Raw genomic sequence first — 24,115 nt, 5'->3', positions numbered from 1 at the left:
TTTATAGCACCCAGAACAATCTAAAAATTCAATATAATCTCTATTAAAATCCCAATGGAATGTTTTGTAGAAATTTAAAAAGTAAACAAAAATTCATATGAAATCATAAAGTGCCATAAAGAGTTGAAACAATGTTGAGAAAGAAGAATTAAACTTTCTGACTTCAAAGTATAATACAAAGCTACAGTAATCAAAGCATCATGGTACATGGAAAAACCAATGAACTAGAACAGTGAAACCAGAAATAAATTCACACATAGTGGTCAAAAGATCTTCAGCAAGAGTACCAACACTACACTGCAGAAAGGATGCTCTTTAACAAAGAGCATTGGGAAAGCTGGATAACCACATGCAAGAGAAAGAAACTGGATCTTTACCTTATAACATATACAAAAATTAACTCAAAACAGACTGACTACTTAAACATAAAACCTGAAAATATAAAAGTCCTAGAAGAAAATATAGGGGAAAAGCTTTGTAACATTGATTTTGGCAATGACTTCTTGGCTATGGCAGCAAAGGCACAGGAACCAAAAGCAAAAAGACAAGGGCTACATCAGAGTAAAGCATCTCTGCACAGCAAAGGAAACAAGCAATGCAGCGAGGAGGCAGCCTAAGGAGAGAAAATATTTACACACATACATCTGATAAGAAGCCAATATCCAAAATATATAAGTAACTCCTACAACTCAATAACTGAATTTAGAAACTGATAAAGGACCTAAAAAGTCATTGATCCAAAGAAGAAATACAAATGAAAAAGTGTGCAACATGATACATTTTTAAGGAAATGCAAATCAAAACCACAATGCAGATTCACCTCACACCTGTCAGGATATCAGTTCGCACCTGGTTATATCATTTTGAAAGAAATCACAAAATAACAAGTGTTAGGATGTGAAGGAACTGGAAACCTGTAAAAGACTGTTGGGAACATAAAATTGTGTGGCCACTGTGAAAAACAGTACGGCTACCTCAAAAATTAAAAATCATCCCACCATATGATTCAGTAACACCATTTCTGGATGTGTGTCCAACAGAACTAAAGACGGGATCTTGAGCAGAAATTCATGTACCCATATTCATTGCAGCATTATTAACAACAGCCATGAGGCGGAAACAACCTGAGTACCCACTGACAGGTGAATGGGTAAATAAAATACATATGCTCACAGTGGAAAAGTATTCAGGCTTAAGAAAAGAAGGAAATCATGTCATCTGCTATGGCATGGACAGACCCTGAAGACATTAGGCTAAATGAAATAACCAATCATGGACAAAGGCCCTGTGATTATGTTTATCTGAGGAATCCAACCTAGTCAAACTCACAGAGGCAGGAAGCAGAATGGCAGCTGCTGGGGAGGGAGAAGGAGTCAGTGTGCAATAGTGACAGTCAGGCAAGCAAGGCAAAAAGTCCCAGAGATCTGCTGCACGACATCAGGCCTGCAGCTAACAAAGCTGCGCACTCTGAGCTTGCTAGGCTTGGTTTCACATAAGGGTTCTTTCAACCCTAGCCTTAAAAAGAGTAGATAAAATCTACAAACTAAGTATGGTAGTATACAACTGTAATTCCAGCCCCTCAGAGGCTAAGGCAGAAGGGTCACAAGTTCTAGGACAGCCAGGGAAAATAGGCAACTTACTAATAATCTCTTTCAAAATTAAAAAGAAAAAAAAGTTTTTTCAAAGAACAGCTGGGGATGTAGCTCAGCGGTAGAGCATTGGCCTAGCATACATGAGGCCCTGAGATGGGCTGGGGGTGGATATGTAAGTGTGAAAAATACAAAAGCCAGGGGCACTGATTAATAAATCATTGCTCCAGAAGCTAGGATAATGTTCAAAGGCCAAGGAAAGAGCAGATATTAAGGAAGAATGAGGAACTTCATATTTGCAGATGAGCTGGGAATGGAGGCAGTGCAGACTCCAGAACGGTGGGTAAAACAGGGGAGACACACCAGAAGGTCTCAGGCTTCCTGAAAAAGACATGGCTGTCTCCACAGAGTGAGGCAGAGGAGACTGAGTAATGGGCCTGAAGTGGCTGCAAACTGGCTGAGAGAGATGGAGAGACGACTGAGGGAGGTGAGGCCCAGGTTCCAGGCACAGCGTGAGGCATGAACCTCAAATGGCAGCTGGGAAAGAGACAACACAGTACTCTGGAAAGGCAGAGCTTCCCAAAGGAAAGGAAGGCACAGAAAGACTCAAGGGCGGAGCAAGAAAAAAGCTGAGATGGTCAGTACTGGACTGATCTATAACTTCACCATTTGACTCAGTAATTCCACTCTCAACCATCACCACAAAATACAAATATACGCCCAAAACAGAAATCTGTATATGAACATTCATGGTAGCACGAAGGATCCATGTATCGGTCAGAAAGTGGAAACAAAAGTCTATCAAGTGATGAGTGAATAAACAAAACATGCCACAATCATACAATGAAACAGCATCCGGCAATAAAAAGACTCCGAATGTATGTGGCAACACAGATGAACCTCAGAACCACAGGGTTATGTAAAAAGACCTCTAAAAACTATAAAATTCTATTTATATGATGCATCCAGAAAAGGTCAACTTTAAAGACAAAAAACAGATAATTTTTGAAGTGGAGTAGGTGAATGGATTAAGCATAAATAGGTACAAGTTAGCTTTGGAGTAAATGGTAATGTTCTAAAATTGGATTATACTGATGGTTGGCCAACTCTACAAATTTACTAAAAAATTTTGGCAGAACATTTATAATCAGTGAATTTTAGTTCAAAATATATATCGTGTTGAATCCCTTTTTATTTAAAATTTCATATATGTACACACACACACATTATGATCCAGAAGTGTTATGACTCTTTAATACTATATGAAATTATTAAATCAAAGGAATTAACACCTTCATTATCTAAATTACTGAATACATTTTGTAATCAGAACATTTTAAATTTACTCTCAGTGATATTTAAATCTAAAGTACTCAATTGTTAGCTATATTTCTTCTCATACTGTATAATTTAACTGTAAGAAAAAATCAAACTCTTTATCTAAGGTGGGCTTTGTGGCCTTTAATTATCATCATCTCATGCCTTCAACCTCTCATATTCTGCTAACTACTGCTGTACTTTTGCTTTTATAAGTTTAGTTGTTTTATATTCCACATCTAAGTGGGAATATGCAGCACTTATCTTTCTCAGTTTGGCTTATTTCTGTTTAAATTAATATTGTTCTTCAGTTTTACAGACACAGATGACAGAATCTCTTCGTTATTAAGGACCGAATAGTACTCCACAAATGTATCACATTTTCAAATACTTTCATCCCCTGATGAACAGTTGGTTTGTTCTTCTAAGGAGACAGCCTAGCTTGACTGAAATAGGACTTCAGATTAGAAAGAGCTGAGTGGGATTCTTCAATGATCTTTGAATGTCATAATGAGAAGCCCCAGTTAATGTTACAAATAACAAGGATCCCCTGAAGTCTTGGAATGGGAGAAGACAAAAATGGAAAGAAAAAAGACTATAGATACACTCATAAAATTAATCTCACCTATTGTATCAAATAAGTGGTTTGCACATATGATCATAAGGATCAGCCCTATGGGGCACTGTGAGGTCACAGCCTCCACTTGCAAGGACAGATGATCTTGCGTAGATGATCACTTCCATAAGAGAAATAAGAAATGGCTTTGAGCCCAACATTCTAACTGGGGAATCACCAAACAAAAATATTAAATTACATCTAGAAATCAGTAAGTCAATTTTTGGGTAGAAGGAGACAGATTTCCCTGAAATCTAATATCCTGTAAGAGAGTTAGAAATCATATAAAAAGAAACTCAAAAACAAAAACACAGGTGACCAAAAGGAACCCAGTGAAGTTGGATACTTGCTGATCTTACTACATAACACTCTTTCATGATTCTTGGGTAGTGTGAAAATACACTTTAAGCCCATTTAAAGTCCAATGTCCAAGGTATATTTCTTTTAGTTACATTAAATCACTTTCGTCTACCACCACCTTGCTCCTTTATACATGCAGGCCTAATAAAAATGCATCACCTCAATGTATACTTGGTGCCATTTGTACTTTGAAGCAACACTATACTGTCATCACCTGTATATTAATATATAAGAAAATACATTCCATCAACGTACATCCTTATTCTTGTAAAGACAGAACATCTTTTTGTTGGTACTATGATTGAGAAAGTTTACAAAATAATCTCTCTAGGAAACTGGCTCTGTGTTCCTTTATTTGGACAGAGAATACAGGGAAAGGAAGGAAGGTGAAGGGGAGAGCTGTGAGGATTATAAGGATTGTAATAATTATTAACTCACAATTCAAACTATTCAGAACTCCATTTACAGAAAACTGATACAAAAGGAATAATTGTGTTAGATGGGATTAAACAGGAAGACAGATAACATAAATGAAAGAAGGTCTCATACAGTTACAGATAATTGGAGGTCATTTTTATATTTTTCTCTCATCACTGACACAAAAAGATAAGATTTTCATTTCCTCATAATGGGCCCATTAATAGTTTTATTGTAATATTAGAAACATCTTGCCTCTGAGTATATTTCAAAGAACTAATTTTTTAAAAAGATCAAACAACAAGTAGAATGAAATTTTAGCAGAAGGTACCCCTTGATTACTTCTGGATAAGAATGTTTTATTTCAGACAGATGATCAAATTTCTCAATGTGATAAACTTACCAAGACAAAATGTTAATATCAAATTTACAATCTAGGCAGTCATTCAAGCTAACACTACCAAGAAAACGCAAATACTGATTGCAAAACATGCAGATCAAAATCTATGCATTTACTGTATACAAAGGACACATGCCCTCAGGAAGTAAAGCATACCACATAGTTATTAAAAGTAGATTTTTAATACACTGCTCCCCCTTGATGTCTGTGCCACCCCCATTAGTGTCAATTAGCATTATGCTCCTAACCCAAGGAAGCAAAACTTCAATGTTACAATAATACTTCTCACTTACACATCATGTCAGAAACCAACTCAGTCTCCCAAAGCCCTGTCACTTACATCAGTATCACCACAATGTACCCACCAAATGCTGACTGGCCAAAAACTGTGCCCCAGTCTGGGGCAGCCATTAGATGACCTCAACAGTCCTACTGGTTTCTGAAATCCTGAACTCAAGAAAATGTAAGATTTCAAGTCTTGTGCCATAAGCATTATGCAGGTGCAATAAATATTCATTGGAAACCTGATTAGAAGATGAGCACTGTACTAGATTGTACTTGGGGTCCTAAGGGGTGCAAATATAAAAGTGAAGAAGGTGAAGTGCTGAGAAGGCAAGCAAGAGGTCCAAAGTCACAGAAACAGAGGGAGCTGGGATGAGTCTCATGGGCTGACACCAAATGTGATGTAATTTAAAAATAATACCTGATGTGTGGTTTACATGAGCAAACATTCCTGGTGGTTCCCTGATCACCTCAAGGCTCCTCCCTGCAGTCCGCTGCTCACACCCAGTGCATGAGAATCATTATTGGTGTCACTCTGCTCACAAACAGGAATTAAAAAGGATTAAAGTGGAGAGAAAATTTAAGAAGAGACACATTGCATTGAGAGACTACCAGCTGACAGTTCTTTGTGCATCGGTCTGACTGTCCATTAAAGCAGACATGAGCCACCACCGCTGCTCAGCACTGAAGATGGCACTGCAAGTGTGAGATAAGCCTGTGCTCAGTCTTGCTGTGAAAGGTACAGCATTTCAGGAATCTTTTTGTTCGATTACACATGGAAATGATAATATTCTGAATATGGAGGGTTAAGTAAAATATAATCTTAAAAGTACTTTCAACTGTTTCATTTTACAGATACTGAATACATTAGTGGTGTCTCTGAAACAAACACACATCGGAGGTTACATTCTAGGCTGTACCTGATGAAGAAAAATTTAAATAATTGTAAAAGATAGGGAGAGGGTTTGGGCTAAATAGGGAGGGAAAGCGAGCAAGGATGGAATAAAAATGATTCAGATGCAATATGCATATGTGTCAGCTTCCCCAAGATGACTATAACTGTTATGTATCGCTAACATATACCAATAAAATGTTTTTAAAAGAGTTTATATACTTCTCTAGTTTGGTTGAGACACAGGGTTCAAAAAGAGCAAAAGACCAGCTACATTTATTCATTATTCATTCCAGCATATCATTTGGTTATCTAACTTATTTCTCCTCAGTGAGTGGGAAGAAGCTAACTTGTACACAAATCTCCACATACTCTAAGGAAAATGAGTTCACAGAGTATACAGAGGAGAGATGAATCCCTTCCTCAGAAAGTATCAGGGAAGAAAGGGAAAATGGCCACATCCCACTTCCCAAAACTTCATTACTTTTGATACTGCATATGCTAAAATACACATGGAATTTGCTATCTCAACTACTTTAAGTGTACAGTATATTAGAGTTAAGCACATTAACATGGTTCTGAAGTTTCTGTATTTATTCTGATCAAATTATGATCAGAAGTATATTAGAGAAAATTGCTTAAGAATACTTCTTTGACAAATGGCTCTGGAAAAACTGCTTTCGTATGCCAAAATTGAACTTAGACTGATATCTCTTACTATCTGCTAAATTAAAATCAAAATGGATCAAAGATGTAAACATTGAAATAGAAACAAACTGCTGTGAGACAAAATAGGTAAAATTCTGGAAGACACTGGCGTAGACAGAGACTTTCAGATGAACAAAACACAACACCAAGAATCAATATTGGGAGCCACACCAAATTAAAAAGTTTCAACAGAGTAAAGAAACAATAAACAGAAGGGAGAAAATTTTTTGCCGGCTACTCCTCAAAAGAATAATATCTAGAATATATTTTATAAACTCAAAAAATTATACCCCTTCCAAATTGTAACACTCAATCAAAAAATAAGCATCTAAAATGAACAGACATTGCCTAGATGAAATACAGGTAGTCAATAAACACATGAAAAATTACTCAACATCACTGGCCATTTGAGAAATGCAAATTAAAACAAAACTGAGATTCTCTCCCACTTCAGAAGGAAGGGAACAGACAAAAAGAACAGAAGGAAAAATGTAAACTAAGTTTTTGTAAATGGTGGTGGGTAGGAGTTGAAGTAAAGACAGGAGTTTGAGGGAAAACGAAACATGATATACTACGTGTGGGTACAAATTTCCTACGATGAAATGTGTTCATTATGTATATCTAAAATGTACCAATAAAATTAATTTTTGAAAAAGAATGCTTACCATCAAGAAATAAACCAATAACAATTAGTGGAAATGTGGTAGAAAAAGGAATCCTTTTTCATTGCTGGTGGTAGTGTAAACTGATACAACCACTATGGAAATCAATATAGAACAAATTAGTATGGAGATTTCTTGAAAAACTAAAACTAGAAATTCCATTGGACTCAGCTATTTCTCTGCCAAAAAGAGTTGGTACATTTCAAAAACAGTTAAAGGCATCATACCACAATGATGGATGCGTACCCATGTTTACAGCATCACAATTTATAATAGCTAAATCTTGGAAGCAGTTTATTATGTCCATCACAGATGAATGGATAAGGAAAATGTAACATTTATACAAAATGGAGTAGTACTCTGCCATAAAGGATAAACTTGAGTCATCTGTAGAAAAATGGATACATTTTGAGACCATAATGTTAAATAAAATAAGACACACAAGCTTAAATAGAGTATGGTTTTCATTTATATGAAAAATTTAAGATATATGAATAAAAAACAGGTAAGAGTAAAAAAGAAAGAAAAAAATTATCATGATCCAGTATAGACAATGTATCTAAAAGTGTACCTGGACTTTATACAATGTTCTCATGGGCTTCATATGCTTTAAGACCTGTTAATCTGGTTTTCAATCTATATATAAGATGTTAACTTTGTAAGATAAATCTGATGCTGAAAAACTAAAAGGGATGGAAGGAGAGGGGAAGCTTGAAATACATTATGTACCAGTGCTGATTCCCTACACTGAATATCATCACTATGCACTGCAAATATATACTAATGAAAGTAAAAAAAAAAAATTGTCATCTAAAACAAAGACAAACCATTCTCAATTTCTTCCAAACCCTTGTACACTTATCTTCTACAGATATATTGTTATGGCTTAAGTTTAGATGTCCCCCCACAGCCTCATTTGGTCATAGGTGGGGCTTTCCAGAGGTGGCTGGGCCTTGGGTGTGTAATGCTGGTATTACACGTACGATGCTATGATCAAGAGTGTGTGATTAGTAAATTAGCCCCCTGATTGGTGTGGTACAGCTCTGAGCATGGACAATGGAAGGCCCACCCTGGGTGTGAATGCAGGTAGCTTGGATCGATTTTAAGGGACAGAATGAGGGCTGCTGCCATCATTGCTTGTCTCACGCTGCTTTCTGCTTTCGACTTCACAGCTGTCAGTGGTAAAGAGGAAAAATTGGATGGTAGTAAACAACAGAGCTTTGTAGATTTTTTGCCCTGCAATGCTATTCTTGGATATTAAGCTAAGAAAGTAGTTTCCCAAAGAACATAGAACAATTGTAACTTATTCACTTACAATATTAATTAATTTCCTTTGTAAGGTATTTTAATATGATTATATGCCATATCCATATGAATATAGTTGGAAATGGCTAGCCTTATTTTAGTACTATTAGTTGACTTATAACTTTACACCATTATGTCATCTCATGGCTTCGAAGGAGGGTGGCATGGAAGAGGGGCATCATAGAGGAGAAACAGTCCAGGCAAAGAAGGGCAGGCAGAATAATGCTATTCTTGGATATTAAGCTAAGAAACTAGTTTCACAAAGAACATAGAACAATTGTAATTTATTCACTTATGATATCAATCTTTACCACCCCCATTCATCCCCAAACATGCAGTTGCAAATTTCTGTGCCCTCTTTTCTTACCTGTTTATTATCACCTTTAGAGACAGAATTTTCTTTTGCTCTTAAGTAATCATCCAGAAAACAAATCCAGCAAAAGTATCACGTCCTGGAGGGCTTGTTTTTGGTCCAACAGCACACTGCTTTCATTTGACAATGTCAAGGAGGGATGTGGGTCTATGAATGGTTTCATCACATATTCCATCTATTATCCAACAAAATCATGCTCATTTAAAAAGCCAGGACCAAAAAGTTCTTATATTTCTGCGTGACTTAAAGTGATTTTTATATCAATCCCATACAAATAAACAGAGTGGAAGGAAATTTTAAGTATTGAAAAAGTAACAAATAGCAAACTTCAAACCACAGGATCTCTGTTTAAAATTATACCTCATACAGCCTCTGGCTTGGAGGAAAAAGAATTAGCCAACTATCTTTCCAGAACATTAATGACTACCCGTCATTACATCACACATGTGTCATCTGACACAAACTTTTAGATCAGTAAACATTTTTTCTCTGCTGAAACAGAGGGTTAGTGTTTCAGTAGGGGAAAAAAAAATCTCACCGCACATAAAAGTATCAAAACACCAGCCAGACCAAAGGATGAATCTCATTTCTACTACTTCAATTTGTTTTAGCAATCAGACTTATTTGACTAACAAATGCATGTGAAATTTTTAAAATATATTTTTAAAAAGCTTTTGGAAAAGCTATTCTGCCATGTGCAATAAGCAACAGCAATTGATGGCAAAAAAATATGAACTTCAGTATAAATCTAACAAATTAGAAAAGTCCCCTCTTCCTGTGATACCCAAGTTGCAGATCTAACATCATCAGATCTTGGGGAGCTCTCCAGAGATTTTGCTACTCATTAGTACAGACGCAGAAAATGGAATGAACTTGAGTGTGTACATCTACAAAGCATGAAGATGTACAAATACTTTGCATGCATCTCCTTTTTCCTTAACTTGATCGTATTTCTGCTAAAGAAAATCTAGGATGTCTCCATCCCACTTGGCAATGATTAAAGTGAAAATGTTACATAGTCTGTTTACACATGGACTCTGCAATACACTGCTTAATATCTGTGTAACATGGAGCAACTTTTTGAACTCTGCTCTGTCTCAAGTACTTCATAAAACAGGAACAGTAGTGATGTTTGGCTTAGATCAAGAATGTCCTGCAAAGGCCTCTTGTACTCAAAAGCAGAGCTTGTGACAGGTGACTGAATCATGACTTGCTGTTAGGAGTGCCAGGCTGGAAGAAGTGTGACCGGAAGGCATGTTTCCCTGCTGGGTACTTCTTCCCCCTTTGCTTCCTGGCGCTGTGATTAAGCACTTTTCTTCCACCATGCCTCTCTGTCATGCCTTTTCTGCCCTGGCCAGTCCTAGACTGTAACTGTGAGCCAAAATAAACTTTTAAGTTGTGGATGTCATATAACTTGTTTCAGTGATGAGAAAGTGAGTAAGACAAGTGCCATCCTCCATGATGACTGTTAAGTACTAAAGTAATTAATGAAGCTTACTTCAGGCTGATTAGATGCTAAAGCAACATGAATTTTACCTCGTTTCCCTTATTTGTCTCCAAAAATATATTCAGATAATTAAGAAGGTGATATTCCAATTTTAAAAATGAAAACTTTTAAGTTTCTAAGTACCAGAGAAAAAAGAAATTCTCAGTGTATATGCTTTTTAAAAATTGTAATATTATGCCTCTAAAGCTGTACGTGAAGGTAAAATTCTTCAAAAAGGAAAAAATTTTCCCCAAATTCTAGAACTGAAATCATGGTCAGCACCTAGAAAATCTTTACTCACCAGAGGACAGAACTTGCACATAACAAGCATGAGGAGCCTGGCACAGTGGTATGGGCGTGTGGTCCCAGCTCCTCAGGATACTGAGACAGGAAAATCACTTGAGCTGAAAGATTCAAGGGCTCTGCATAACAGAAGAAGAATGCTAACCGCAAAAATAAGGTCTAAAAATAATGCGAGATTTTCCCAGGGGTGTGATGCAGTGGTACTCAATATGTAGAAAAGAAATGCTAGCGAAAGGCAGACTAGGGTAAGGGTATGGAGGTTCCTACACAAGATAAAGAGAATGACACAGTGAGAACGGGGGGGAAAGATGGCTGACACCCTTGTGCATCAAAGCTTTTAACGACAGATAAACATTTTGATGCCAGTGACTCACCTGATGGAAGCTAACAGGCTACACAAAGCTGACCACAGGACATATTCTAAATAGACTGCCCCTTTATGCACAGCTGTTCACTGCCAGGGAACAGGTGCCTGTTATAGAAAGAAGACCAGAGATGCCAGAGAAGTTGTCAGTGATGCCCACAACAGCCGCTTTCCGCATGTTCGTGGATACTAGCAGATGATTGTGGGGTTAGTGGTGTAACAAAGGCTCTCTAGTTCAAACCCATACTGTCTCTGAACTCATATTCATTGTATTCTACTCGCAGAAATTAGGCCAGGACCTGCAACATTATTTGAGACATACATTGCAAAATAAAAAAATACAGTGCCCCCCCCCCTTACTTCTATCATATGAAGAACTTTGTTCAGATCACTTTCCTGTGACCTAGCTCTGGACGGAGTAAGGAAAGGCCCTACATCCTTGTAAAGTAACAAAAGCCTTCCTCAAATGAAACATGTTACTACACGCATGCAGGCAGCTTTGCTAGAAAACAGCACTGGCACTGTCCCATGTCAAACAACTCTTGAAAAACCAAATTGATTTCAAAATAAATTACCTTCAGCATCTAAGAACCACAACCACTGTGAATGATTAAGACTGATGACAACAAAATACAGTTTTGGATGGCAGGCGGTGTAGCCCAGTGACACAGTACTTGTTCGGCATACATGAGACCCTGGAGGGTTTGATCAACAGGGCTACAAGAAAATTTTTAAAATTAAAAAAATAAAACAAACAGGTTTAAAGTAAAAAGTATACATGAAAAGACATCTGTAAGTACAGAAAATCTAAGCTTCGAAAATCTAAGTTAGGAAAGTTTGAAAAAGTTTTTGTTTAAAACACTTCGTAATTTAGCATATGTTAAAAGGAGAGTGCAGTGTAGAAGGGACCACATTTTCTGCTCCTCCAACACCAGGCAGTGCCTGTTTCTCCACCCCGTGATCTGAACTGTCCAAACCAACAGAACATCAGAAGCAGAACACAGGCAGAGGCTGTGAAGTGCTTTTGGCACTGCGTCCTGAGCTGTAAATGAGTCAGCCAATGCCAGCCTCTGGGCCATCAATGACCTGGGGCCCAATCATGCCAACTGATCATCGCCAGCTACCAAGTCTGTAAATGATCACCTAATCCCCAGTTGAGCCACCAGACATGCCACCAGATCAAACAGGCACAGCCCAGATCCACAGGCTTGCAGCTGATCCCAACTCATGAATAGTAAAACATACTGTTGTTGCCCAAGGCACTAAGGTTGGGCTAGTTTTCTCTACAACAAAACTGTTAAATGATACAGAAGGCATTTTAGCTCAGTAGGAGAACAGATTGTATAACAAGCAAACACTGAGACAACTTAATTCACCATTTCTGGCATGGACATTAGATTCTCACTAAATTGTACAATGAATTCCAGGTGGTTTTTAAAGGTGTACATAAAGAATAAAAGCATACAAATGTTGGAATAAATTTATAAGCTGCTCTTCATGTACTCTTGGCATAGAGAAGAATATTCTAGGCAGAGAAACCTAAAGGGCAAAGATGGATAGATTTTACTATGTAAATACTTTACAGATTCTACATATAAAAAAAGACTTTATACATATCAAAAATGAAACAAAAAGTAACGAATACGGGTAAAATTTTTATATGAAAGATTATACAAGAGATTAATACGCCTCAAGCATATTTATGAATGACAAATGTAAGATAACAATAAGAAAAATATGTACAACTTGATAAAATGAAATGTAAATCACTAAGAGAAATACAATGAGCAACTAACATTTGAAAACTGTTCAGCCACACTGGTAAACACAGAAAGAAGTAGAAAAGAATAATCACATTACTATTTTAATAAAAAAGAGTAAAAATCAAAATAAGTAGTTATACATAGAAAACCAGACATTTTCATAAACTAGTGGAACTATAACATGGTATAATTTTTCTGCAAGGCAATGGGTGTGTATGTGTTGGTGTGTGTGTGTGTGTGTGTACACATGCACACTATTTTTTGAGGGAATCATTTTTTTAGAAACACATCCGAGTTGCAGAGATGTCCATTTGAGCTCAAGACCTTCATGTCTCTTCCCTCTTGTTGCTATCTATGTCAGATGACTGATGAGGCAGGCAGGCCGTGGGGAGTCTGGGGGTTGTCCCTGAGAACACAGGATCTTCCTTATTCTTAGCTAAATCTACATTCCTGAGGCCAACAGGCAGCAGAGGTTCAGAGAAACTGTATTACAACCCTCTTCATCTGATCAATTAATACTTTGAGGTTGCATAACTTATTAGCAAACAAAGATGAAGAATATTCCCCAGAATTATAATTAACATTTGTTGAGCAATTATCATGTGCCAAACACTATTCTAAGCAATTTATTTGTTAATACATTTGCATCTTGGCAACAACTCCACGCAGGAGAAACCATTAGTATCATTATTTTACAGGTGTAGAAACTAAGGCTTAGGAAGAGTTTTATTCTTATCTGTTAAGTAACTTTGACAGCTAGCAAGGAACAAAGTAGCAGAATAAGAACAAAAACAAGCTGACTCTAAATGGAGTTTTTAATCATTATATTATGATTCATTAATTATGCTACCTCAGATGCTAAAGCATTTATTAGACAGCATTTAAAGGAAATAATGGTGGGTATCTTACTGCTACTTTAGATGCAATTGCTTTGCCAGGCATGGTGGTACATACTTGCAATCCCAGTACATGGGAGGCCGAGGCAAGAAGAATCATCATGAGTTTCAGGCCAGGCTGGACTATGTAATGAATCCCAGGCGAGCCTGAACTACATAGTAAGATCTGTCTCAAGAAACAAACAAACAGGTTGGGGTAATCGCTCAGCGACATAGTACCTGCCTGGCAAGTACAAGATCATGAGCTTAATTCCTGGCACCAAATAAAGAAAAGGAAAAATAAAGAAAAGGAAAGGAAAAGAATAAAAACAGCAATTACTGTCACTCACTGGCACTTGCTAAGTCAAAATTAAAGATACCTAAGCCCCAATTCATACAAGGATTCAAGGCCCACTTTACTGGATTATTGTGTTAGAGCAGAGTTACTTCTAAATAACCAGGGCACAGTTCTCATACACCGACTCTGACCTTATCTACTTTTGTACCTAATAACTGAAACTTCAGTGCCTAAATAGCAACAGCGGCTGGTAGAATGGAGAGACAGTAAGCTAAACTTGTTCCTCTGAACCTGGGAGTGTATCAGCACTAACTCTGTCACACAAATGAGTACTAACCTGTACCAAATATCTTACATTTTATCCAACTCAGTCTGGTTTAATCAATTACATACAAAGGGCCTTGGGCTTCACTTTCAGGTTTTATAAATGACTTTATTGGAATTCATAGCACTTTCTGGACCATTTAACTTGTACAAAATGTCTAAACTGCCTTCAATTGTACATTTCCGCACCCCATCCTAGTTGTGCAAAGGTTATGTTTCATGAAAGAAAATTTTTAATCTGTACAGAAGAGTTCAACAATTTTGCAAACAACAAATAAAGAGAATCAAAAATTTTTGTGTTCTGGACAAGTATTTATATAGAAAAAGCCCAATTAGTTTACCATGCTAGTTTAAGCCGCTTAGAATACCATGAGCTTCAACCTCAACAACGTCCTTTCTGCATTTCAACTGATAATTGACTGGCTCTTAGCACACACAATCATCAAAAGGAACACAAGAGATTTTTTCAGCCAAGAACTTTCATCTATAAAATCATCTTGGCTATGTCAGTTTGCCTGAGTCCTCCCAATTATTTTATTTAGGAAGAATTAAGATTTTCCATTTCTTAATGACTTTTAAGCATTTTAGAATAAACCATTAGACTAGACTGAAAGAATTCTCTGCTGCTTTGTTGTTTGTAGTGGTGCCTTTATCAAAAGCATGCATTTTTATGAAATTATCTTTATTAGTGACAACAGAGTACTATTCACATAACAAATACTTATTAAGCACGTACTATGAGTCAATACATGTATCATTTTAAGAATCCAGTGGTAAAAATAGATTAAGTCTCTGATTTTGGAGACTTTACTCTCTCTAGTTATATAAAGATACTTTTTCTGCTTCCATTAAGTAAATTCTCATGGTTTCCTTAAGTGGGGACATGACAGCATCTTCTACATGCATTGTGACGAGTAGGACAGACTAGAAATCTACTGCAAGCTTAAAGTGCCTCTGTGCTCCTGATAGAATACAGTGGCACTGAGGTCAACATGAGGACTGACAAAAACTGAAAGCTTTCTTTGCATCAAAAAGGACTTCAAACAGGTGGCAGATCTAATTTTAAACTGTTTAATCAGGGAAATGTTTTAAAAGCCTAGTAACACTTACCCACTGGGTTGTGCCATGGAGAGTAAGATGGTGCTGCAGCGTGGCTGTTATTCCCTAGACTCAACTAACCCACCAAGCAGATCATGCTCCTACCCAGGCAGAGAACAAAGACACACAACAAAGCAGGCATGTGATAATGAGGTGAGTATCACACCAGTCTGTGGACAGTGGAGCTGTCTGAAAGGATTCAACATTAAAACTGCTACTACAATTTTCCTTTCATAAACTGTAGTTTTTCCACACTTCAGAATGTTCATACTATAGAATACCATGGACCCATTATAAACAGAGAAGTGGATCTGAATTAATATGGAAAGGGTTTAGCCTCAGAAGACAATACTGAATTTCCAAATACTTTTTAAAAATAGAAAATGTACAGAAAGATGCAAACAGTATGAATTACTACATTTCTGAGCACATGATAAGGAAACAAGATGGGAAATTTCACATTACATACAACACTATGATTGGGGAGGATTGTATGCATGTGAACCATGTCATTAAAATTTGATTTAAAAGAATCAAAGTAGAATACTATGATCAAGAAATTAACTGAACAATCAATATCTCACTATAATTTAACATGAAAATATGTAGTAAAATTCAATGGTAAGCTATATTAAAATTGCATCAAATTCCTTATAGTATATATTATTGTTCCTTCAAAATCTGGATAATTCATTTTGTTAATCTAGAAAGAAAGGGGGTTAAAATAGACAACTGAAATATCTACAGTTTGTATCATCTTGTCTATAATGTTACAAATCATGGAAAATTCTAACCCTGAAGCTAAGTAGAAAAAAATTTTTAAACAACCCAATATTTTAAATATAAAATAAAGAAAGTCTGCTGTCTAGAAAATTTAGAAAACATTACATTAAGTTCTATTACTGACTCTTTAATACCCCAGCACCTCTGTGCCTATTTAGTGAGACAGTTTTCTTTTAAGGCTGAGTGCGTGCTCAGCTGCAAGAATGATAAGTATGGCAAGAGACTGAAGAAGTAGGTGAGATGAACAAGTAATCAACAAAAAAAGAGAGAAAGAAAGAAAAGGAAGGAATGGCAAAGCAAACAAAAACAAAAAGTGTGCAAAACAGGGAAAAGTGTTGTTGAACAGAAAGGGCATTAGTGCCTCCTGACTTAGGAAACATAACTGAAAATCTGTATTTGTAGAACAATTTACAAAGCATTTATTTCCACATATATTATGGAGTATGATCTTTGCACTGCATGGTACTAACCCATTTTACAGAAAATGGAAATTCTGAGAGGGTAAGGACACTGCCCAAAGCCAAATGGCTAGCAAGTAACAACTGAGGTCTTTGACTTGCCAGTCAATGTTCTTTCCAGTATTCTATGGCTGTCAGACATTTGTTGCTCAAATTGCTACTAATATTCAGAAATGTAAAACTTTCAAGAAGGAAATATATATAATATCTATTGCTAAAATATGTAAGTTATCTTTTCTTCCCCTAGAACAGTGGTGGCAAACCTATGGCATGCATGTTTTTCTTTTAAGACAAAAGATGTTAGTGTATGAGTTGGTTTTTCTAAACTAAAACTTCTATATTCAAGTTTAATTAGAATATAAGCACTTAGCAGGATGTAGTTAGAGCACTCACCTCTAAAATCACTACTCTAGGAAAACTCTGATTTGCTCTAAAATCCACAGAACACAGTAGGCGAGAGGAGAGGGAGAATATGGGATTGATGATGTGGAGGAACAGGAGCCTCCACACCTGGAATATAGAGTGTGGTAGATACAGGAACCCAAATACAAAATCCTGGATTAAGTTTAACATACACATTCATGCCAATGAGTACAAGCAAATCTGAACAAGATCTGTGGGTTTCCAGATTATACTATAGTTTGCAAATATCATTGGAGGAGAGTGGGTAAAGGATACATGGCCTGTTTCTACTGACTTGTTATAGGAACATCCACTTACCACAATAAAAAATGATATTTAAAAAAATCAAACATTCATCCTACCAACACCAACTTTAAGACAAAATAGTGGTACCATGCAGAAACAAATACAAAAATACAAGATGTACTCCAAGTTTTCATTATGGCCATGTGAAAACTTCACTACAAGAGAACTGAGGCCTAACTTACGATATTAAAATTTTTTCTTATTCCAAATGTATCATTCCAGGGATGATACTTTTTAGTATCTTTTGATAGCATAAATGCTCTAAGAGTGGGAGCCAGCTCCAAGTAGCCAGACAAATGATAAACGTTGGGTGGAAGGTGAAAAAGAAAAGGAAAGAGAGGAAGAAAAAAAGTTTTAAATTAGAAATCTTTGAATGATGCTGCTTAGGAATTCCATCTCCAATATCAAGTGACATAATAAGTGTAAGCCAGTGACTGGCAAATTAGAGAACTGTGGCAAGATTATAGAATAATTATCCTAATTGTCATGCACAGACAAGAAGTGTCTTATTTTGGCGTTCTGGTACATGACTCTACGATGAGAAAACAATTATATCCAGTAACAGAAAACTGCAACTGGTATTGTACTAACCTGCTTGTAAGTGCCATCCAGCAAAGTGTCCAGATGTTGGAGCGGGGCAGGTGTTTTATCTTTGAACCTCGTCAATAGCCGACGTTGGATGGCTCGGAATTGTACAGCTCTTTCAGACAACAGCTCTTCTAGTTTTTCGCCATTTATCCGCAGCTGTAAGAAAGAGTGTCTTGAATTGATGTTAAATAGATACAAGAAAATGTGTTCAATATAGGAAAATAGGGCCTATATTACATGCAATGTCAAGAAAAGTGTGAGAGAGCAATTAAAAATTTCAAATATTTTACAAAGATATAAAAATTAAATTTTTTAAATTTTAATATTTGGCACACAAACATATAAATAATACAGTAGAATAGATCAAATGGCAATTTAGTAAAGGTGACCCAATTTATTTATTTTTTGTCTTTTTCCTTCTTATCAGTACCAGGGATCGAACTCACGACTGCCTGCTTGCAAGGCAGGCGCTTATGCCGCTGAGCTAAATCCCCAGCCCCCAGGTGACCCAATTTCAATAGGAGAAAGACTGCGGACATTTGACAGGTGTTTTATAATAAATGACTATATGGTGAAAAAATAGCAATTTCTCCACATTCTTCACAGCAAATTAAATGCATAGGTAACAAAAATCTAGATACAACAAAGCCCTAGATAAATTAAACTTCCCTTTTATAATCTCAATATACAAATCAAAAAGATAAAAGACAAACATGCACACATACACATATGCTTGATAAATTACTAAAATTTTTAAATTTTACAGTTTAAAAATGAAAAAATGCTAAGATATGCAGAAAACTACAAGAAGGACACTAGGTTATATCCATAATATCTAGACAACATCTAGAAATCAATATTAAAAAAACCACAACACAATGGAATCCACAAAAAGAGTAAAAATCAAATAGAAAAACTGGCAAAATTTTAAATGAAGTTAACACAATTACGTATAGCCTATGATCTAACAATCTAACTTCTGGGAATTTATCCTTGAGATATGCTTGCAAAAAGCAATGCATGTAGTTGTTCTATTTTATTATATTGATATCACTAATAAAATATCCACCATTAGAACTAGTTAAAAAGAGGACTATTCTTCAAGACTGGTGTTTACAGGCAATGCTTTCCAAAGATGTATTAAATAAAACAATGCAAATACATACAGATCATGTATCAAGTGATACTGTGTGTGTTTTAGCACCTTAATGACTACACAGAATTAGAATTTGTCTAAAAAGATACACAAGATACTGAATATTAAAAGTTGCCTCATGAGAGGAAACTTAGTAAAGAATGAGAATCAGGCAATATTCTTTAATGTAGCTCATTTCATTAAAAGTCAACATTAATAATAGGGCTGGAGTGTAGCTCCCTGGTATAGTTCTAGCCCAGTATACACGAGACTGGTTCCATCAACAGCACCATCACTTAATTAATTTTTTAAAAAAAGAAACTATTGTAACCATAGAGTAGAAGGCACAACCACGAGATCAAATTATTCTAACTACCAATTCAACTTTATGAAACTAATAAACTAGTTCAGAAAATGTTATTCAAACTGTTCAGAAATTAAAAATTAGTTTACAATTCTGTTATCAAACCAAATTCTTATCGTTTCAACTTAATATGTTCTCCAGATACATAAGAACTATATATGATATAAAATTCAGAATTTTAAGTTTTAATTCCAATTTTAGAAGCACTAAGCATATTCTCTAGAGGGAAAAGCCATTATTACAAAAATTTGGATAATAAAATGAATTTTTAATAACTAAAATTTTACAAATAGCCTAATTATCAGTATCTCACTCTCTCAGTCAATAATTTATTGCTATCTTATTTTACTTCCTGATTCATGAAACACACAAAAAATTAACAAGACAATCTCAATCCTCAGGTATCACCCAGGTTTTTCAGTCCACTGAATGTGTAATCACGCAGTAATGATGGAAATGTCTTCCCATGTCACAGTTTCAATGAGTATGTCTCAATCTCATAGCCAGAAACTGTTTAGGGTACTAAGAACTAGAGAAATGTGTAAAACAAAAAATCTTCATATCTCACTTGCATGAAGGGATACTTGGGACTTTGTGATACCAAGTTTAAAATCATAATGGTCCCAGTCCTGTCTTTCTACCACAGTTCATGGTCCTCCCCAGGCCCAGGCCACCTCCTTACAACTCCCAACAGATCTGGGGCTCTGGAGCAGGGGTTGCACCCACACTGCACATGAGATGCAGCAGCCACCCTGCGAGAAAAGCAAGAGGCCTGGAGGACACCAGCATAGACAAACTGAAATCACTGCAGAAGGATGAAGTATAGCAGTTTATGAGCTTTAAAGAATCTACTAAAAAAAATTGTAGCAAGTTGTCTTTCTCAAAATGACTGCAAGTTAGATACTGCAACAAATAATATTTTCCAAAATCCTGAACTTTATATACAAGAGAGTATAAAAGGATCATTGAATGGGAAGATGTTTGAACAGCTATACAACAGATACAAACATCCTCAAGCTGAAAATAAAACTAGAATGGATGGCATACAATAGTTCTGTGATGACCTGGACTCGACCAAGCCAGCATTAGTGCTGGGATCACTGCACGAATTTCAGAGGGCAACACTATGTGAGTCCTCCAAACAGGAGTTTGTGGACAGCGTGACAGATCTAGGATGAGCCAGCAGAGAAAAGCTAAAGGCTCAAATACCAAAGATGCAACCAGAATTCTAAGAACAAGAATGATTTAAGGATGTTTTTACCAGTTTGACTTTGCAAAGAATCCAGAACAAAAAGGATTAGAGCTAGATATGGCCACTGCCTCCCAGAACTTAGTACTTACTGGAAGATAATTAAATTTCGTTGCAATGCCACAAAAGATGAATACCAAATACTTAAAATCTCTTAGAATTCAGTGCATTGGTTACATATAACATGTCTAAATATGAAGAAGGAATATGGGCTGTTCTCATTGATGATTTTTGTAGAAATGCTATCTTCATAAAAAAACATTTTGGCAAAAGAATTAAACATAATGAACATCACAAGCAATTGATAAAAACTTCTTAAATATACAATTTGGGCCAGTTGCAAAGACTGTGCTAATAGTACTTCCAATGAGAATGATATATTTAAGTGTACTGAATATGGAATGGTGCTTTATTTTGGAGACATTTTTTTTTCTGGAAAATCACAAATATTGTTGATGTGAGTAGAGTATTTGATGAAAGAATTTCAGACAAACAGCATGAAATGTTTTAGGCTAACTTAGCATCTACTTGAAAAATGCATTGTGCTTTAGACTCTCACCTTCAAAAGCTTCCACAAAGTAGTTTACATTTACTTTATCTAACTTTGTATGTAATGACACTACAGGTAGCTTATAATTAGAAAGTGTCTATAAAGTTAGATTCTACTCTTATCTACATTATGTATAAAATAAGTTTATTTCGTTATGATTTTGAAATGCTTAAATTCCTATCAAGTAAGTTACATAATTTAATTTATTCTGAATGTTTTGAATCACCGTACAATACAATATTCTAAATGTCTGTTGAAAACTGTGAGAACACAGGAAAGGGACTATAATTATGCTCACCTTCATCTGTGTGTATAATCAGTGAAAGCATCTGTAGTTTACCAATTCCCCAAGCTTTTCCTTAGAAAGGAAGAACGCTGAAGTGGAAAATCAAGGAGTTTCTACACAGCATATAAAAAAAGAAAACCTGTGTGCCAAACTTACTGGTTCCCAGGATATAATATTCTCTATTTTAATTATTACAAATATATAATGTTGATAGTCTTTCTACGAGCTCTCTTTCATAAATCACTGCACCCCAGTTTGGCAAAGTAAACCAACAACTTCTTAAAATACATCCTAGAGCAGAGATGGAAAACCTCATAGAACTTTCAATGAAAAACAGCTTGCAGAGTCTTGGAGGTGGAGCAAAGTTGGCAGATAGATAACAGCTGGCTACAGAGGCTCCCTGAGATACTTAGAATTCAACATAATACAGGGTGGGGAGCCCTGAACAGAAGGAGACGAATTCTCTCGTCCCAAGAAGAAACTAAGGTGAGAAGAACCAATCAAACATACAGTCCCAGTGCTATTATTGGAATAGCTAAAGGTTTAGTGCTCCAGCCGCAGTGGGGAGTCGACTTGCCAAGCCATGCGAGGTCCTGCTGCTTCCATTCACTGGAGGCGCAGTCGCACTGAAGTCGGGTGGAACAGCCAATGGAGACTTGAACTGGCAGGGAGCCTGCATTGACCTGTGATGAGGGATGAGAGTGGAGCCATTCCACAGAAAGGGAGGCAACCGCAGAAGGCATTTTGGGACCAGGCAGGACTGGCAAGTACAAGGGGCAGCAGTGACTTCAGTCAGTTGTTCTCCTCCCAAACAGGATTGGTGGAGTGAGGTAGGCCTGGGTCACGTGAGCTGGCTGAGCCCCAACAGGTTATACAAAATCAATTCCCTACGGCAGTGATGCACACTAACGCAGTGAAGCCTCAGAAGTTTGACTGACCGAGAGGGGAGGGGCCAACATAAGCTGCCCCTGTTTGCAACTCACTAGCACACTGCAGTGGGAAGAGTCACCTAACCAGCGTGCTTCAGAAGAATTGTAACCAACAAAGAAAGAAACCGGGGCCTTCCTGGAAGAAACAAAAAAGATGGGAAGAGGAAGCAACAACAAAAAGCCCCCAGGTTCCAAGCCTGAGAACATTGACACAGGACAGGTAAATACAAAGGAGAATGAGAACAGCAAACATGCAATATCAGACATGGCACCAATGGACATAAACAGATATCTTCAGGAACTCATGGACGAGTTCGAAAGTGAAATATTTAGCCAAGTAAACCAAGATGTAAGAAGATTAATAAAAGATGCTAAGCACCCCTCAAGAAGACACAAATGGAAGAAGGGAGGAACTCAAACAAAAGAGAGAACCATTTGATGAAGAATATAAAGAAAATATAGAATACATGAAGCAGATTCAAAGAGATTACCAGGAAATTAAAAACTATATGGATATCTGGCAAATCTGCTTGAAAGAAACTAAAGATAGATTATCCAAACTAGAGGACAGTTTTGCAATGTGAGATTATGAAAGCAAAAACTTTTTAAAAATAACAAGGAAGCAAGCAATAACAATACGAACGTTAGAAGATGACAAGAGGATTTATAACTTGAGAATAAAGAGTGTGAATGGAGAAGCAAGGCTACAAAGGGACTATAAAGGCTATTCACAGAAATAATTAAGGAAAACTTCCCAAACATAGGAAAAGGAAATCATATTCTGATGTATGAGGCATACAGAACTCCAGCCACCTACAACCAAAACAGAAATACATCCAGGCATATAATAATCAAGATCCCAGAAATTCAATATAAGAACAGAATATTAAAAGCTGTTAGAGACAAGAAACAGATAACCTATAAAGGAAGGCCCATCAGAATAATGGCAGACTTCTCGACACACACCATCAAGTCAAGAAGAGCTGGAGCGAAATATTTCAAACCCTCAAAGAAAATAACCTCCAGCCCAGATTGATATACCCTAAAAAACTGTCTCTAGAAATTAATGGAGAAACAAGATGCTTCTAAGACAAAGAGGAACTTTGGAAATTCACAAACACCAATCCAACCCTACAGAGAATACTGCAGGGCATTCTAGAGAGAGAGAAAAGTACTAGGATTCCAGGAACAGTGGCAGAGTGGCCTCAATGAATGGAGCAGAAAACAGAATGAAAAAGATAAGCAGACAACTGATGTCAAAAAAAGAGCATAATAGAAATGAGGCAGAGAAGGTTAGTTATTTCTAATATAGATGGCCTTGATACACTAAATTTAAAAAAAAGAACCACACATGGAGTAGATCAAGAGGCAGGGTCCTCCGAGATGCTATTTATAGGAAATATAACTAAAATGAGAAAGAGTACATGGACTGAAAATCAAATATGAGAAAACAATGCTTTATGTGACAGAGAACCAGAGACTAATAGGGGCAACTAGACCAGTATTTGTGGACAGGTTGGAAAGACAGGCTTTAATAGGTAAAGGAATACAATTAGAGATCAAGTCAAGGAAAGAGAAGGTTCAGAACCACTTAGGTAAATAGCAGGTTGCCCACCCCCGGGACCCCCCAATT

General features: G+C 36.6%; 1 protein-coding gene and 1 pseudogene across 17 annotated transcripts in view; one reads left to right on the top strand and one right to left on the bottom strand.

The window, feature by feature from the left end:
- The window catches only part of Bbs9 (Bardet-Biedl syndrome 9), a 395,959-nt gene that overhangs the window by 163,527 nt on the left and 208,317 nt on the right, over positions 1 to 24,115 (bottom strand). For all 17 annotated transcript variants that reach the window (XM_063233878.1, XM_063233880.1, XM_063233877.1 and 14 more), the window contains one exon: positions 17,973 to 18,125. In XM_063233878.1, the coding sequence (XP_063089948.1) occupies positions 17,973 to 18,125 (153 nt within the window). The remainder of the gene's footprint in view (positions 1 to 17,972; positions 18,126 to 24,115) is intronic.
- Positions 20,118 to 21,036, top strand: LOC111756905 (DCN1-like protein 1; annotated as a pseudogene).

Source organism: Cavia porcellus, unplaced genomic scaffold (genome assembly GCF_034190915.1).
Source record: "Cavia porcellus strain 051 isolate PalLab524CR breed Dunkin Hartley unplaced genomic scaffold, mCavPor4.1 scaffold_23, whole genome shotgun sequence".
In the NCBI taxonomy this organism is placed as follows: domain Eukaryota; kingdom Metazoa; phylum Chordata; class Mammalia; order Rodentia; family Caviidae; genus Cavia; species Cavia porcellus.
The sequence above is the reverse complement of the archived record's forward strand: the minus strand, read 5'-3'. Positions and strand labels throughout refer to the sequence as shown.